Source organism: Phocoena sinus, chromosome 11 (genome assembly GCF_008692025.1).
Source record: "Phocoena sinus isolate mPhoSin1 chromosome 11, mPhoSin1.pri, whole genome shotgun sequence".
NCBI classification, from domain to species: domain Eukaryota; kingdom Metazoa; phylum Chordata; class Mammalia; order Artiodactyla; family Phocoenidae; genus Phocoena; species Phocoena sinus.
Window position 1 is genome coordinate 15,307,356 of NC_045773.1, and position 17,064 is coordinate 15,324,419.

The 17,064-nt window shown below is 38.6% G+C and overlaps 1 protein-coding gene across 3 annotated transcripts in view; it reads right to left on the reverse strand.

Annotated features, from left to right (window-relative positions):
• The window catches only part of CHL1 (cell adhesion molecule L1 like), an 80,087-nt gene that overhangs the window by 41,839 nt on the left and 21,184 nt on the right, over nt 1-17,064 (reverse strand). For 2 of the 3 annotated variants that reach the window (XM_032648989.1, XM_032648987.1), the window contains exons 5-9: nt 16,783-16,953; nt 15,782-15,829; nt 13,852-13,972; nt 9,128-9,312; nt 2,132-2,263 (exon numbers count right to left, since the gene is read on the reverse strand). In XM_032648989.1, coding sequence (XP_032504880.1) covers nt 2,132-2,263; nt 9,128-9,312; nt 13,852-13,972; nt 15,782-15,829; nt 16,783-16,953 — 657 coding nt within the window. The remainder of the gene's footprint in view (nt 1-2,131; nt 2,264-9,127; nt 9,313-13,851; nt 13,973-15,781; nt 15,830-16,782; nt 16,954-17,064) is intronic. The other variant, XM_032648988.1, reaches the window with a different exon arrangement.

The following is a 17,064-nucleotide window of genomic DNA, read 5'->3' on the forward strand; positions in this document are numbered from 1 at the left end:
AAACTTCCAGTTATAAAACAAATGTCATGGAGATATAATGTACAGCCTGGCAGTAATAGTTATTAATACTGTATTGCATATTTGAAAGTTGCTAAGAGAGTAGATCTTAAAAGTTCCCATCACAAGCAGAAAAATTCAGTAACTCTGTAAGGTGACAGACATTAACTAGACTTACTGACGTGATCATTTTGCAATATACACAAATGACAAACAATTATGTTGTACACCTGAATCTAATATAATGCATGTTGGTTATGTATCAATCAAAGAAAAGAAAAAAAAATTTTCAGAACTGTTCATTGTTTTGCCAAAGTATTTGTATTTTAAATGAGTAGGCACATTCTTTCTTCTGAAAGCTATAACAAGACAGAACTGAAAGCGATTTTGTGTTGTTATCTGCGGAGAAAGTAGATATGGTCATACTGTTATTTGACAATTTCTAGATTAATAGTCATAAGCTTGTGTGAGTAATAGATATTTTAAAATAACTATCATTTTAATTTTCAATCTCATCATCGAATACGTTCAGTTAGTATTTGCTTATCATTGACACTGTACCTATCGTCATACGAAGAAAAATGAAACAGATGCGTTTCTCAAAAATAACAACGAGCACTAAGGCTTCCTGAGTATTTGCTATGTGAAAGCAATAGTAAACAATACTTTGGAAGTGCTTTCTGCATGGCAGTCACTGTGCTAAACATTCTCTGTGTGTGTCATTTAATCTACATAAAAATCCCCAATGGTTGGTGCTATTTTCATCCCCACTTTACTGATGAGGAAACGGGTTTTAAGAGGGTCAGTAATACACCAAATCACACAGCTACTAAATGGTAGAGCCTGAATGCAAACAAAGACCCTCTGGATCCAGAGTTTATACACTTTCACAATGTTCTACAGATAAGTAATATCCTACTTGGAAGACTCCATCGGTCTCTTTCAATTACAACCAGCTACCATTAGTTCCATTTTGCAGTTGAAAACCTAAGCTTCAGGAGATTCCCAGCTGTATGATCTTGAGCTGTTTAGTGAATCTCCCCAAGCTTAGGTGCACAGCCTAGTTGGGACTCCAGGTCTATATGTCACCAGGATGCCTACGCTGATACGAGTGGGTCTAGGGCAAAGGAACTAATAGAATCAACACCCATATGTCCCCATATTGTAAATGCTCTAAATCAAGCTGATCAACTGACCAATAAGATGTGTTCTATTATCCTACTTTAACAAAGACATTCAAAATGACCAGGGATGGGACTTCCCTGGCGGTCAAGTGGTTAAGACTTCACCCTCCAGTTCAGGGGATGCAGGTACATCCCTGGTCGGGAAGCTAAGATCCCACATGCCTTGCGGCCAAAAAACCAAAACAGAAAACAGGAGCAATACTGGAACAAATTCAATGAAGACTTTAAAAATGGCCCACATCAAAAAAATCTTAAAGAAAAAAGACCAGGGCTCTAGGTTCAAACTGAGGATTTGGGACTTCTTGGAGCTCTATGCTGCAACACAGTGGAGCAGGGAGATTAGGCATTCAGCCCTGGTCCATCCCTTCTTTTCCACGCCCAGCCCATCTGGGAAGGGCTCAGAGCTGACTGCGCAGGGGATTTTTCTGGTCTTGGGTTACTGAAGCTTGGTCGAGAACCTGTAGTGAGCCAGGTTCAGGCTTTGCATGTCACTTTGGCCCTGCGGACTTCTCAAATCATGGAGATAGGCATGCCACAGCAGGTCCTTGTAAAGAGCAGAACCCAGTGAGGAGTCCCTGTTGCCTGGATCCAAGGGAAGTCCTAAATTCCAGCCTGTGCTCTCTACCACTAGGTCCCTGTAGCTGTTTCTTCTCAGGGAGAGGAACCTTCCTCCTTGGCTGCATCCTCTATATCACTCAGTTGTCTTATTTTTTAAACCTTATTTTTATATAATTAACGTAATAGCCCAACAAATATTATTTATGGCTTTTCCATAAATCTAAGCATAAATCAAATTGCTTGGAAAGATGCAATTTTGGATCTCCTGGTTAGATCTGTCTTGTCAGTCCAGCCACTTACCAACTCCACTTTAACCATAACGAGGGTGTCTAAACACTGTCCCAGCAAACCACTGCCTTCAGCATTGCCTCACAGTTGGTGTTTTCACTTACTCTCAATTGGGAAACCATTGACTCTCCACTTGATTGCGGGCTCAGGTTCTCCTTCAGACTCACACAACAGGATACCACTGCTCCCAGTGCTATACACGCCACTCTGAGGTTTCTTGGTCCAGCGAGGGGGCTCTGGAAATAAACTGAAGAGCTCATCAACATTTTCTCGATCACAGAAGGTCCAAAAATGTTAAGGGCTGTACTTCTAGTATGCACCAGCAGATGGCAGACACACCAAAGTGTTTCACACTAGCTGTTTTTCATAAATGTTCTCTAAGGCAAGATGGGCATTGTTTTTGCCTGGAATAGGGTTTGTGTGTGGTTATGTGCTTTTATGTGTGTGTGTGTGTGTGTGTGTGTGTGTGTGTGTGTGTGTTGCAATCTGGAATCTTAGCATGTGTAATAAAATCAACACACTAAAAGTAGTTACCTACAGCCACTGTATTTAGCTACACGAGTATCTATCTCATTACAGAAAATGAAGGAGGGGTAAACATGTGAAGTTTATTGAGTGCAAGGCATCTAAAATGGCTGATATTCAAGAAATATATTTTGAAAAATTTTTAATGAAATTAAAATGTTCAGCCGTTATTTAAAATATTTCTTAATGACTCTATAGCATTTATCTGTCCATATGTAATTATCTATCTTAAGAATTCAGGAGACATTACTTCCTAGAATTTTTTTTTTGCAAGGGGGTGGAAGAAGGAATCCTAAAACCAATATTTACCTTTTTGCCTTCAAAACAATGGAGGAAAAGATAGATTTAAATCATACACTTGTATCTTTCTATGCCCTAACGCTCCAATCTTATAATTCTAAGTGGTGTGTTTCAGTATAGAAGCAGACATTCTTTAGTGCAAATATTACTGTCATGTTTTGTCACCTTAAGTATATTACTATGTCAGGAGTGAAGAAAAGATTCATATTAGAGCGTGGATGGTTTGGATAATTTGATTTCAGAGAAAACTGCACAATACCAGTAGGTAGTAATTCCCATCAAGTGTTGCTTATTTTCCCCAAGACATTTCTGGATTTCCATTTTTAGTCAAAAAGGAAAGTCTTTAAGATACATATATGTATAACATGAAAAATGTCATTTAAACAATTTTTTAAGGAAAAGAGGGATTATGTGGGGGGGGAAAAGGTCTATAAATTCACCAGGGAAAACAAAAATATACAAATATCCCTGGCAAGTTTAAGTCCGAGCAAGAGACATGGCTTTGTAATTATTCAACAGGGCGTGGACTTGTTAAATTCCAAGTTATCTATGTGTCTTCATAATCTACAATTTGTAAATATTTAGTCATTAAGTTTAAAATGCAGTAGTCCAAATTATAAACTGCACGTGACCCTCCGAGGCGAAGGGTTTTAGCTTTTGTGTGTTTGTCTGCATTTTTTATGTGTTACTTTCTTGTGGTCTTTTCATATAACCACAGTGAAATTAAACATTTGAGTTAGAGAAAAAACATGAAATTTTTCCTATTCACAGTAGAAAACTAAGACTATTGCTTTCAGAACATGTAAAAATACAGGAGATCATGGGGATATAATATATAGCATGGTGACTATAACGGATAAATAATACTGTACTGTTTAAGTGAAAGTTGCTAAGACATTAGATCTGAAAAGTTCTCATCACAAGAAAAAAATTGTAACTATGTGGTAATGGATGAAAATGACACTTATTGTGCTGATCATTTTGCAATACATACAAATATCAAATCATTATGTTGTATACCTGAAACAAATGATGTAATATGTCAATTATATTTCAATAAAAATAATTCAATAAAAATAATAAAGGATACCATGTAATTATGACCTTTCCCTAAATCTTTATGAATAATAAAATCAAGATTTCCATTTCTATTCTCATCCTACAAATTTCATTAATCCTTCGGTACGCGGGCCTCTCACTGTTGTGGCCTCTCCCGTTGTGGAGCACAGGCTCCGGACGCGCAGGCTCAGAGGCCATGGCGCATGGGCCCAGCCGCTCCGCGGCATGGGGGATCTTCCCGGACCGGGGCACGAACCCGTGTCCCCTGCATCGGCAGGCGGACTCTCAACCACTGCGCCACCAGGGAAGCCCTTAAATGACCATCTTATCCAACCATTTCACCTTACAGATGGAGTACTGAGCTTTGGAGAAATCACCTAACTTGCCCAGGGTCACCAGGAAAACAAGCCCCACTTTCTGTTCTTGCCATTCCATGCACCTGCAGAGCTACTGGATGATCAGCACCGAAACTCTGAAGTAAACGTGGTGTTATTTCTAACTCATTACCATTTCACTAATTTGGATCACAGGTCGGAACCAAGGCTAAATAGCTTTACCAACTTTCACTCTGTGCTTCAAAATCCACGCTTCCACAACAGCTATCAACTGACTCAAGAGGTTTTGCGTATCCACTAGAAATCACCGTTAAACTGCACCTGAACCCCTTCTCATAAGCTTTGTTCATAAATGTTTGGAAATTTGTTTTTATGCTTCTCATCCCTGTTTCTTCTGAAGAATTAATCTGTTCCTGAGCAAAGGTAGAATTGGCCACGCAATGTGAAAGAAGGGACTTCAAGCCTGTCTTCTTCGGAGCATCTTCTTCTTGGGCCTGTCACGCCACTGCTCTCAATTCCAGCCCAGACTGAGAATCTCACAATTGGGATCCGTAGTGAGAGCACCTAGACTAGATCACCAGATTAGTGATCTCTGAAGAACCAGGGCAGAATTGTTCTCTTTCTGATGACTCCTCTGCTTTGTATAGGGGAACAAAATCTGCCACCCCAAAATATTTCTTTGGCATGCAGACTACTTTGAGCTGAAAACAATCAAGGCCCAAAAGACTCAGGAAGAAACTCTGACCTCCCCCCTAACCGCCTAAGATAGTTTAGATAGAAGGCCTGTTTCTGGAAGAGAGCTACTACAGAAATATCTGCCAAGAACATGGGCCAGTTGTGGTAGGGGGGGCTCTGCAGGGCCTAGAGATTAGAGTCCACTCCGTGTCCCAGCAAACATCTGCGTACCACACATTTGCTCTACCACCTCCAGTCTTCCTTGGAGATGCTGTCCTGTCCCCCTCTGAAGTCCCAAACATCCTCTTTTGTCTTTAGCTGAAGACGGTATTTAAGATGAGGCTTGGGCCATTTGGGTGAGTTACTCGGTTTTTCTGGCTCTCTCCCATGTATACATATTATTACACTTTTATTTTCTCCTGTTAATCTGTCTCGTGTCAATTTAATTCTTAGATAAGCCACAACAAAATAGAAGGAAAGAGGAAAATTTCTTTCTCCCTGACACTGGCACAATGAGAACAGATGCTCGTGGGGTAATTTTCAGTTGAACTGAAATGACTGATCCCCAAAGACTCCAGAGAAAAAGGCATAGAGAAAAAGGAAGGGGCCTTGGATAGGAGGGAATCGCTGACTCCTGGTCATTCACAATCTCATAATTTCATACCTTGATTGAACATATTTACCTCGTTGCTACTTTGCTGACAATAGGATGCATGGTGAGCCTGAGGACACGGGTACAGGACAGGAAATGTCTGGTGGCTGAAGTGAGGCTAAGGGCATGCAGGGACAGAGAACAGATTTTTCCAGAGGTTGGAACATGCAACCCTATTCCTGACAGGTAAGATCTATTTGAAAGGATGAAAAAAGGGCTCAAGAGAGAAGAATGATTAAAATGGAAAACTCTGAGAGAAAACATCACTGAACCCCAGTCTTTTATCTATTATCCTAAAATCTATGGTAGCTGATGAGGGCTTCCCTGGTGGCGCAGTGGTTGAGAGTCCACCTGCCGATGCAGGGGACACGGGTTCGTGCCCCGGTCCGGGAAGATTCCCACATGCCGCAGAGCGGCTGGGCCCGTGAGCCATGGCCGCTGAGCCTGCGCGTCCGGAGCCTGTGCTCCGCAACGGGAGAGGCCACAACAGTGAGAGGCCCGTGTACCGCAAAAAAAAAAAAAACCAAAAAAACAAAACAAAAAAAATGTTAGCTATGGTAACTGATGAAAACAACTTATGTTGAAAGTTTACTCATTTAGTCATAATTGTAAATTAAAAAATAAGATGATAAATTTCTCTCACACTGCTCAAAACTGAGATGCAAATGTCTGAACATGTAGAATGTGATAAGCGAGCTAATTAGAGATGTTTTTCACTAGACGGAAAGCAAAATAAAACAGGAAATTTGGTACCTATGAAACATACAACACAGGTTATTTTCTTATAACAGATTTCTATAAAATATCTATATCCTAACAAATCAAAAATTATTAGGTTCAGCAAACTTGAGTTTCATTGCAGCTTTCTAGAAATAAATTTATCTGAAAATGAGGCTTTCTTAAATAGATCAGTGACTGAATTGCATTTGAGTTCATAACATCTTTTTAAAATGCAGTAAAATTATGGGTATATAATTATGTATAAATACTTTCCTATTATACTTACTAAGTTTCAAAAGCCTTCCATGATAACAATGTTTGTGCTGTAAACTTTTGTACCGTGACTTTAATCAGTGGAAATGCGACTGTGGTCATACTTTGATTTCTGGATTTGGAAAGTTTTAGATGCCATTTTAATAGATCTCTTTTCATTGAATGTGTAATATTATATTTAGACCATGGATTCCTAGAAAGGATAGACGTGCCTCAGCAAGACATCCCGGCTGTTGTTGTTTACACATATTATAGGATTTGAAAATGCAGTTTGTTTTCCTATTTAGAATGTTGTAAACTAAATTAGAGTTTGATTGTGTTTAGTAATAAAGAAGAAGCATCACAGATAGAGAGAATACAGTAAAATACATGCTTTTACTTAAGCACAATGAGTGTTTTCAGAATGGACTAGATTTTCAAAGTTCACAGTAACATTGCTCTTTTCCTATATGGCTAATCCTTGTTATTTGAGTTTCCAAGCAAGAGACAAAGAAAGGGAAAGAAGAAGGTGCAGGGAGGCAGAAGAAAATTGAATGAAAGTGAAGTCATCTGTCCATATGATTAATGAAGGATATATTTACTGCTTTCACACTTAACAGAAAAAAGACTTCTTGAGCTCAGTTTGCTTTTCACTCGCATGGGTGAAGAAAAACTCCTAAAACATACAACTGAGGGCTCATTTAGTAGTTTCTCATTAAGGATAAAGGATTAAATGTTCCTCATAAAAACATTATTTACATCTCAATAGTGCTAATAGCTATTTTATGAATAGTGAGGACAATTTGTTCCGGAAACCTATATTCCTTTGGGGTCCTATAGTCAACCTTTTAAATCGTGTAATTAATTTTACATCCTTGATCTATTTTTTCCTTTTGCAACCTTTGCAGTGCTTTTGAAAGCTTCAGTCTTCTAGTCAAGAAAACCACGGCCAGGTTGTTAAAATATTCAGCTACTGTAGCAATGTTCCAGCCGTCTGGAAGGATTTCTAAAGTCAGCAATTTGGAGTACGAGCAGCTAACAGTGAGACCTGTCTGGTTCCTGGGTATGTGCTGGCGGGGGCGGGGTCAGGGGTTACAGAAACACACCCCTGTTGCATGGTATAGCCATATTATGTAGAGGCATCAAACGATGACTAAAATTAGAGAAAAAAAAAAAAATCTCTCAAACTCTTCCTCTCTGAATTTCTTAATGAATAATTTAATGTCAGAGGAATATGTCACTGTTGGCAAATGTTGCTATTTATCCATAATACTAGGCTTTCTCCTATACAGGTTTTGCTTGTGTTGACCTAAGGGAAACGATATTCTCATCTTTGGTTCTTCATTCTTCCTAACTTAACCAATCACACACGTTGTGAGAGGTCTTGGAAATGCGCTGCTCTTCCAAACAGCAGCATGATTACAAGTTATCTTAACATTTACTTGTGAATATCATTTGTGTCTGAGTAGTTTTTCTCCACTAATTAAAACTGTGGGCCTTTACTTAGGCATTCCTTGTGCAAAATGAAGCTTTAAGAGGTGAACTTTATTGGAATAAAAATGGAAGCCTTAGAGCACCAGTTCACTAAATGGAAACCTGAGGGAGACCATTCCTTTCAATAGTTAAGCCTACACAGCCCTACATAAGTACAAATGCAGTCATCATCCCAATTAATTTGATCAATACAGTCAACCAAACCATACACAGAAACCTCAATATGATCAGAAGCACAGAAAATAGTCTGCATCAATCAAATTCACAGGATGACTAGGTAACCTTTATATCTGTCCAGCAGGCAGAACCCTGCTATCCACATATTGTGGCTTACCATCTTTTTAAATGGTGACATCATCACCTACTTATTTCTATGAGTACAATGAACAAGAGCCCAACTTCTATTGCTCAGAAGGCTTGTTTACAGAAAGATGACTTGAATATAACGTGTTTCTCTGGACCTTTTGACAGAGAAATAACACTTACACCATACTCTCTATGTTTCTTTCCCCATTAGTAACATATTAAACATCATCTGAACCCAAGATACGGACCCCAAAATAAGAAAGAACTAAGACAATAATTTGTCTGACTCCCTCAATTCATTGGTGAAGAAATGGAGGTTCAGAAAGGTGAAGTAAATTGCTCAAGGACACAAGACGTTAATGACAGGACTGGGAAAAGTCCAAGGTCTCTTCCAGGCCCATCATCATACTTTCTCCCATGGTAAGGCTTACTTAAGATTTCATATTATGCAGTGTCACATGTATAATAAAATAAATTTTTCTTCTCATAATATGATGATATAGGAGATTAGGTTTAGTGACTATTCAAATAAATAGTGGAAGTCATCTGTGTTCAGTCCCTAACGAGAGATCTTTTCTTGTCATTTGTCCCTTCTATGTGGTTTTGTGGGGTAAATGACAAACCTGATTAATTGAAGTGTAATATATTCCATTGCTTTCTCTAGAATTAAAAGTTGAAACAGCTTACCTGTTTTAACATATATGCATTAGAGGTCGACTACATATGGATTCCTTTTTTTTTTTTTTAAATAGAAGAAAAATAAATCAACGTGGGAAACGTACCTTCTACTGTAACATGAAAATCATGAATGGCTGATCCCAAGAAATTGTTAGCTGTGCAGCGATAGTTTCCTTTGTCCCGATAGGAGACATTCTCTATCTTCAAAGTTTTGCCATAATTTTCTTTTGTTTCTCTTCCCTTTGGTAAATCACCTCCCATTTTGTTCCAATCAACCTGTGGAGTTGGTCTGTGAAACAATACGTAAATGATAAACATTTATTTTAAGTGAAAAATAAAAAGTAAAGAAATCCACAGGACACATCCCTCACTGTGGTGCTTTCAGGTCTGCACTCAGAGTTCCACTGAAAAACATCAGGCTTCCCAGTGCACAGACCTGCCCACCACCATCCATGGTGAACATCAGGGTTGGATCAAGTCTCTTTCATTGCAAGCTCCTTCACTAAGCTGCTTCCTCAGAAATCCTCTATTTCCTCTACTGAGAGGGCTAACTCCATGTAAGTGCTGAATAGATACGGTTAGACGAATGACAGATTACTGGACCTGTAGAAATATTACAAGGTTTTTTTCAAGTGTGCTATCTCCCTGTGGGTGGTTTGAAAGGGCCAGAAATAACGACCCTCTTCCCTAGAAGAGTTTGAAAAACACGATAAAGTAAGGCCCAACAGCGAGCAGCGGGAAACTGTGGTACCCCCTTTAATCCTTATGAAGCTGACATTGGACAATAAGACTCAGATGTAGGGGCCCAACGTGCTGTCTGGAACAAGGAATAGCTCATTATAGGGTAAGGTAGGCTCTGCAGCACAGACCTGGCCACCCAGGTAGCTTTCTACCCTGATGGGGAATACACCAATAGAGGAATGAACCAAATCTTCCTTGCTTAGAAAGATTAGATCACCCAATCAAAACAAACACGTGATAAAAGAACAAAGCAATAACCAGACTGATAACTTGTCACACACAAACACAGTAACATTTTTCCACCTTATCTGGGTAGAAAACAAGAAGGAGGAATCAAGCCAGCTGCGTTTAAAACAGAAAAATCCCATCTCATGAAAACCAGACAATTGGGAGAAGTGGGACCCTCTAGACTTTTGTGATTTAAAAATGATGTGGAAAACACCGATGCCTGATTTTAACTGATGGATTTTTTTTTTTTTTCTCCTATTCACTTGGGCTATATGACTGAGTGGAAGACACTTTTGTTGCTTTTATTGATGATTCTTTTTCCTTCTCACTATATTTCTTTTTATCATTAATACCTGAAAGTTATTGAGTATGTTCTAAATGTGGTCATTATTATCATCATTTTACCAGTGAGGATTCTCAAGTTCAAGAAGTTAATTTGTTTAAAGTCACTGGGGTAATAAATGACACATTAGAACTTGAATTTGCCTGATAAACTTGTTCTTTCGATCAACGTGCTCTATTTTATTTGTGTTTTTCCAACTTTTTTTTTTCCTTTCTAACCACGTATTCTTGGAATATAGGCTTGTAGGGAACTTAGTTACTAGTTGATAATTGAACAATTCATATTGTTTGTGTCAGTTATCTTAAATTGTATTGTTAGGCGGTGGTTAAACTAATTCAGTTATTATGCAAAAAATATTAGCGGTAAAGATGAAGGTCTTTTACACACATCTAGTCTCTTCCCCTTCCCTCGAGGCTCAAGTACTTACCAGCCTTACAGATCTGGAACCACTACCTTTTATTTTACCAGGCTTACAGTACATGGCACACTTCTGCAAGAAACAGTAATGATGCTCAGAGAGGCAGTTGTGAGAGTGTGTTAGCCGTTGGCTTCCTGAGCACACCACCCGAAAGGATGCATAACCCACGCCTCCTAACTGCTTGCTTTGCACTCCATCTGTCAAAATGGCAATTTGCCAAATTACAGGGTGCTCTGGACCTCAGTTGCTCCAAATCAGGAGTTTTTCGTGAGTCCGTGCTTTAATAGTACAAGCATCTCACTTAAAATCTTTTTTTTTTTTTTTTTTTTTTGGTTAGTCCTTGGAAACCAGTCTGATCCTCTAATACCTGTTCTTTGAAAGAACAGGATAAAATGATTATCTGTAAGTAGCATATGACTATGAGACATAATTCATCTAAGGACACACCTATACCATTGCAAGAACGTCCAGCGATATTCTTGCTAATATTTTTTTCTTTTTTTTAAAAATTTAATAAGCATTTACTAACAGCACTAGAATAAATTTTTGAAGGAAAATATATTGCTTAATCCATTTTTATACATAAATATACACCATGTCATCATCTCAAGCTTTTGTTCAGGTCTTTGCCCAGCCAACTTTAATTCTTATGCTTCCTTTGTTTGCAAAAGAATCGTAAAACTCGTGAATTTACAAAACAGAGAGAAAAGAGAGAAAATTTGAGCCCAACAGTCAGCAGAGGGAATTTGCCTTTAATCCTACTGAAGCTTTCACAGGGTGTGACTCAGGGTGCACCGGCCCATGAATATGGTCTTCTCCACTGAGGGACTCACTGTCTGCACTTCTTCTGGGGAGGGAACGCTTTTCTCTTCTGAATGAAATTCACAATGTCATTTTAACTATTCTCAGTTTCCACCTTACAGAATCTGTAGAGTCTGAACCCTTCAACCTTTCCCTGTGAAAGCCTTCCCATTTTACTTAATAGTACCAATATTTTCATTATTAATAGACATTTTCTGAAACATCTGCTATAACCCACTTCTTTAGATTCAGGGGTAATGCCATCCTTTGTTCACCCTGGCTTTAACTGAACAGAACAGTTCATTTGCTTGAAATATGCCAAAGAAGTTCAATTTAGAGAGAGTTCAGGAGACAAATAGGATCAAATCCCAGCCTCCACTTCATACTAAGTGTAGAGAGGTGAATTCAACTCTCCGGCCTACATTTGCCTAACCTGCAAATGGGAATAACTGTCATGAGAAACAGTGAGGATAAAATGAGCTAGTGTACATATGCCAACGCCTAGAGGGGTGGGATAGGGAGGGTGGGAGGGAGACGCAAGAGGGAGGGGATATGGGGATATAAGTATACGTATAGCTGATTCACTTTGTTATACAGCAGAAACTAACACAACAATGTAAAGCAATTATACTCCAATAAAGATGTTAAAAAAATGAGCTAATGTATGTAAAGGGCAAAACGTACCGCCTGACACATAATAAAGAGGACAATGTCCTCGTTATAATTATATTTGTTACGGCAGTTTAAAACCTCTAAGGAGAAAATTTTTCAGGTACTCTAAAAGTTTTACAATGTATCACCTTCACCTGAAAGGCAACCAGATCAGCCAGGATTCCCAACCCAAACCCACGATGAGTAAGAAGAAACCACTTCAGGTGAAACTCTTCTGACAAGGCATCAGGCATCCTCAAGTTCCCAAAGACAACACATATTGACGTTCGCTTTCTTCTTCTATATTGCTTCACGACATTGCATTTTCCAAAAAGCACGTGAGAGCCTTTCTATTATATTGAAGACAATCCATGTAGTTGCCGGCACACTCAAGAGGTAAGTTATAGCATTTGTGAGAAATAGGAAAAAATGATTACTGACATATTCTCCCTGCCCAAAGAGTCAACCAAGAATAGTGATGAACCCTGAAAGAATTTAATTTCTACCACTATAAACGCAAATGAATAAGAACAAAAGAGTAGGCAGTTACCAACATGATTCAAACTGAACCTGAGTCTTTCATCTCCTCACATAATACAGAGACCAAATTCCCGAACAGAGGCCATGTCCCTGCACGTCTAATTAATTTACGATCATACACTTTGGCAATTTAAGACAGATAAGCAACCTGAATATTTCTGTTGGATGGAAAGAGAAATTTAGAAAGCTTAGGGGTTGTAAAACCATTAAAATCTGCTCCTTTTCTTCATAATCCAATTTAAAATCACCCATTCAGAATATACACTGGATTATGAATGAGTATGAACTTCAAACTCTAGTCCATGAACCAGATGCCCAGCTATGCAAAGCCCTTAGTTTACACACTGATTATGTAAACTTGGGTGCTAGGAAGGTGGAATGTATTTTCTCAGGGTATTCCCAATGGCAGGGATGGGTATGTGGCCGAAGCGTAGAAGGATGACGATAGGAAACAGGTGACCTCGCATGACCAAGGATTAACTAAGACGGTCCTTGTTTACATTGACTTACGGTAGTTACTCAATAAAGTCACAATTTCAAGACGTGACCAAGCGAAGACTCCTTAGCCTTTACTTGGAGGATTTGGAAAAGCGTACTTCTTCAGGCGTGAAAAAAGTATGGTTCATGAGTTCTGATGTGAAACTCTCTTAAATTGCATGATCTGGACCTGCTTTGTGCAAAGGGCAGGTGGGTGAAATAATAGATAAATAGGGCTCCGTGGAACCTGAAAGGACATTAACAAGCAGGGGCAGGACAAATACAGCAGAGAGACACAAACCTTGCACTAATAGTGATGAGCTGACTCCTATCAACCTCATGCTCTAAGGATGGCATCCCACTGCTGATTGAGCCAAGGAGAATGCTGTCACTGACACCTCCATTCACACTTTCACCAACTGACAGAGAGATCTAATTATAAATCAATCTCAGTCACAGCCTGAAATCTGTAGAGTGAAGTGCAGGTTACTTTCTCCAGGGATGTAGTAACAGGATTTTTTTTTTTAAAGAAATCATTTTTAAAGATGCATGCAGGCACACCCTTCACTGCTACCTTATTCTTTACAGAACAGAACGGAAAAAATCAGGAATGGGGTCAAGTTACTCACAGGCCTTCAGCAAAACACTCGAGCAGCAGGGTGTCCCCTTTGAGGATGGTAACGGATGACTCACTGCCACTCTCCGGAGAAGGCAACAGTAGTCTGGGTTTCCTCTGCTTGATTGAATTCGCTACAAAGCAGAACAGAAAAGGCTCAGATTTTTTTTTTTTTCAAACTAAGAAAAGTAAACTCCTTTGGCACTCAATCTTTCTTAAAAAATATTTAACCATATGGACCTATGTGTGTGTATGTATATTTACACACACATTTTAATTTATTTTCACACATTTACTTCACATGTTTTTCACACATTTTAATATACTCCCATTTAAATAGATTCCACTCATACCACGAAGCATGGGTTGCCCTTCAGATGCATTAAGTAAGTGTTGCATCAAGTTTTACGAAGGTTATGATTTAACCCACACCTTCAAATTCAGGAGTTCAAACACTGTTCAAGATAATTAGTTTCTTGATGAAAGCCCTTAAGTTAATTGACAGTCAATGGTTTTATATTCTACATTTTAATCATACCTGTTCATGTTTGATGGCCATGTGTATTTTTCTTGAATTTAAATGTGCCTAAATATTTGACTAGCTTCCTGGGCCCTGCACCCAGAAATTCTGATTCAGGAAGCCTGTGGTGCACACCAGGCATCTATGAATTTATCAAGCTCTTTAGGTGACTCTACTTGCAGTCTCAGGCCCTCAAAGACAAACACTGTTGTAGGACAGACTCAGAAGCATTCTCAGTAACTAGGTAAGGAAATGTTCCATTTCTTATTTTCCTAAGAATACTTTCAAATACAATGGAAAATGAGGAAACTTCCATTTTCAATGCAAACTTTGATTTCATTTCCAAGTGTTCACACAAATTATGTTTCACATCCAGTATCAATGTAATTTGACGCGATATGCAAAGAGTAAACAGGTGACGTGCTGTTGTCAGAGTAGAAGAATGAAAATTACTGGCAGCTCTGTGTATCTTGCTATAGCTTCCTTCCAAGTGTTTATTTCTTGAAAAATAATTTTGCACATGTAGTATGTGCAATGATTTTTACTGACTGCTGGAAAGATATGACAATATATGTTTGTTTTATTGACCTCAAAGGAAATGATGTTGGCCATATATACCTATTCAGTCCATTTTCAAACTGAGGGTGTACCAAGAGGAGCCCTCATCCAGCCCTGCCGATGTTACTGGTATATTAGATATCTAAGTTAGCATGGAGGGTTCAATGCTGGTGCCAATTTTAAAAGGAATATTTGTCACATTCAAACAAATGATTCTTTTCTTTACAGAACAACAGCCTACTATATAATTCAGGTTTACTCAGCCATCTTCCACAGAACACGACTGTGGTAAGTGCTCTATGGGAAACACAAAAAAATTAAAACCTTTTCATAGACAAATGAGTTTGGAAAATGCTGCAACCTATATTCTTTCTCAGTGAGTCACACTGGACAGTTGTGTATTAAGTACTCCAAGAGGTCTTGCATGGAAAATAACCATCTAACTTTCTTACACCCAACGCTTTCCCTATGTCTGTTACACTCGACCAGTCCTTTTTCCTTTTCTTCATGTAACAGCTCTGAACCAAACTGCTGATCAACCAGGAGAGACATTTTGAGAGACCTATAATAATTACTCCATTAAAAATGTGCTATATATGTGTATTTACTTATGTTAATTATATCATCTATAAGTATATAGGTGTATTTATATAGTTATGCATTTATAAATATCACTCCTTTTTACATATATTTTAATGGGGATGGGAGGAAATAGAACCCTCTACGCTAAGGAGTTTTCCTTACTAAGAATATTAGTATTTTAATAAACTCACGACGGTATTAAAGGAAAAATTCAAATTCTAAGATGACAATGAGCTACCGTAGGTAAAAATAAATGTCAACATTCTGCACGTCATCGACTTACCCTTGGAACCAATTTCTGTGGATGAACTCGAGTCATTAGCATGCTTTACTGAAATAAAAAAATGGAAGAAAAAAACTCACAAACATAATGGTAGATGCAGATATCAAAACAGAATGAAAAGCCATAGTTTTCTCTTAGAAAAATTACAAAATGAGATATAACCATGCTTCACTAGAAAAGCACCTTTGGGGATATAGCTGAAAAATATTTATAACGAGCTTAATCTTGAACTACTACAGATGAAATCCAGGTGGAAAAGATACAAATTATAGCTCCATTAAAGAGAACTGAGGTTGCCAAAAGGATGCTATAGTGAAGCCCTGGCATAGTGAATCTACACACAATGATGAAACAATTATGAACCAAATTAGACAATGGAATGGTCATGCCAACTTTTGACTCCACCAGAGCCAATTACTCAGTCAGTGAACTGCTGGAGATTATCCCCGCCCTTTGAATCTATGGTTCTTTCTCCCACTAATAAGGACTGTTTTCAAATGTAGGAACCCAGACTGGCATCTGCAGAATTAACTAGGGAAGAGGAGCAATTCAAATAAGTTTGCCAATTTGGGAAGGACAAAAAAGCTTGATGTGATAAAAATCGTAATACTGCTTCTTTTTAGTTTTGACTCTGTTCTTTTCTTCCACATTGTCAGCCTGCCGGTTTATCCAAAATCACAGAGATCCAGAGCCTGAGACTTGCTTAGAAAGTCCCTGGAATTTCCTCGTGTATTTCGCCCAGGGGAAATGACTAGACCTTCCAGACGTCAAGTGAAATACATTTGTACTGTGAATTGAGATTTGATTTTCTGGATGCAGGAGACAGAGCTACCGCCGAGGTACAGCTGCAGATGTCTCTCTCATTGGGATGACATCTCTAGAGTTGAACTAAACACTGGTGGAAAATATCAACCCAGCTCTAACTGGCTTCAACCGGAATAAAATTATAGACACATTTGTATCCCCCATTCATGCTGGCACGAGAAATTATTTGGACTTACAACTGTTAACTGTTAGTTTCATAGGCATCTTCTGCACAATAGTCCTTAATCTTGGGAATGCAGCAAAGCAACAGTAATCATTCCGACTGTCTTTTTCTTCCACATTTGCGAAGTACAGATCTCCCTTTTGGCTCATGTATACTCTTTCATCTTGTTCGATGTGTTCTAATTCTGGAAACGAAATATCGTCATTAAAAGGGGCAACTGTCCTTTATCACGTCTCATCTCCTTTTTTCATTATCCCTTCCTTTATATTAATTGTATATTATTTTTCATGTCGGC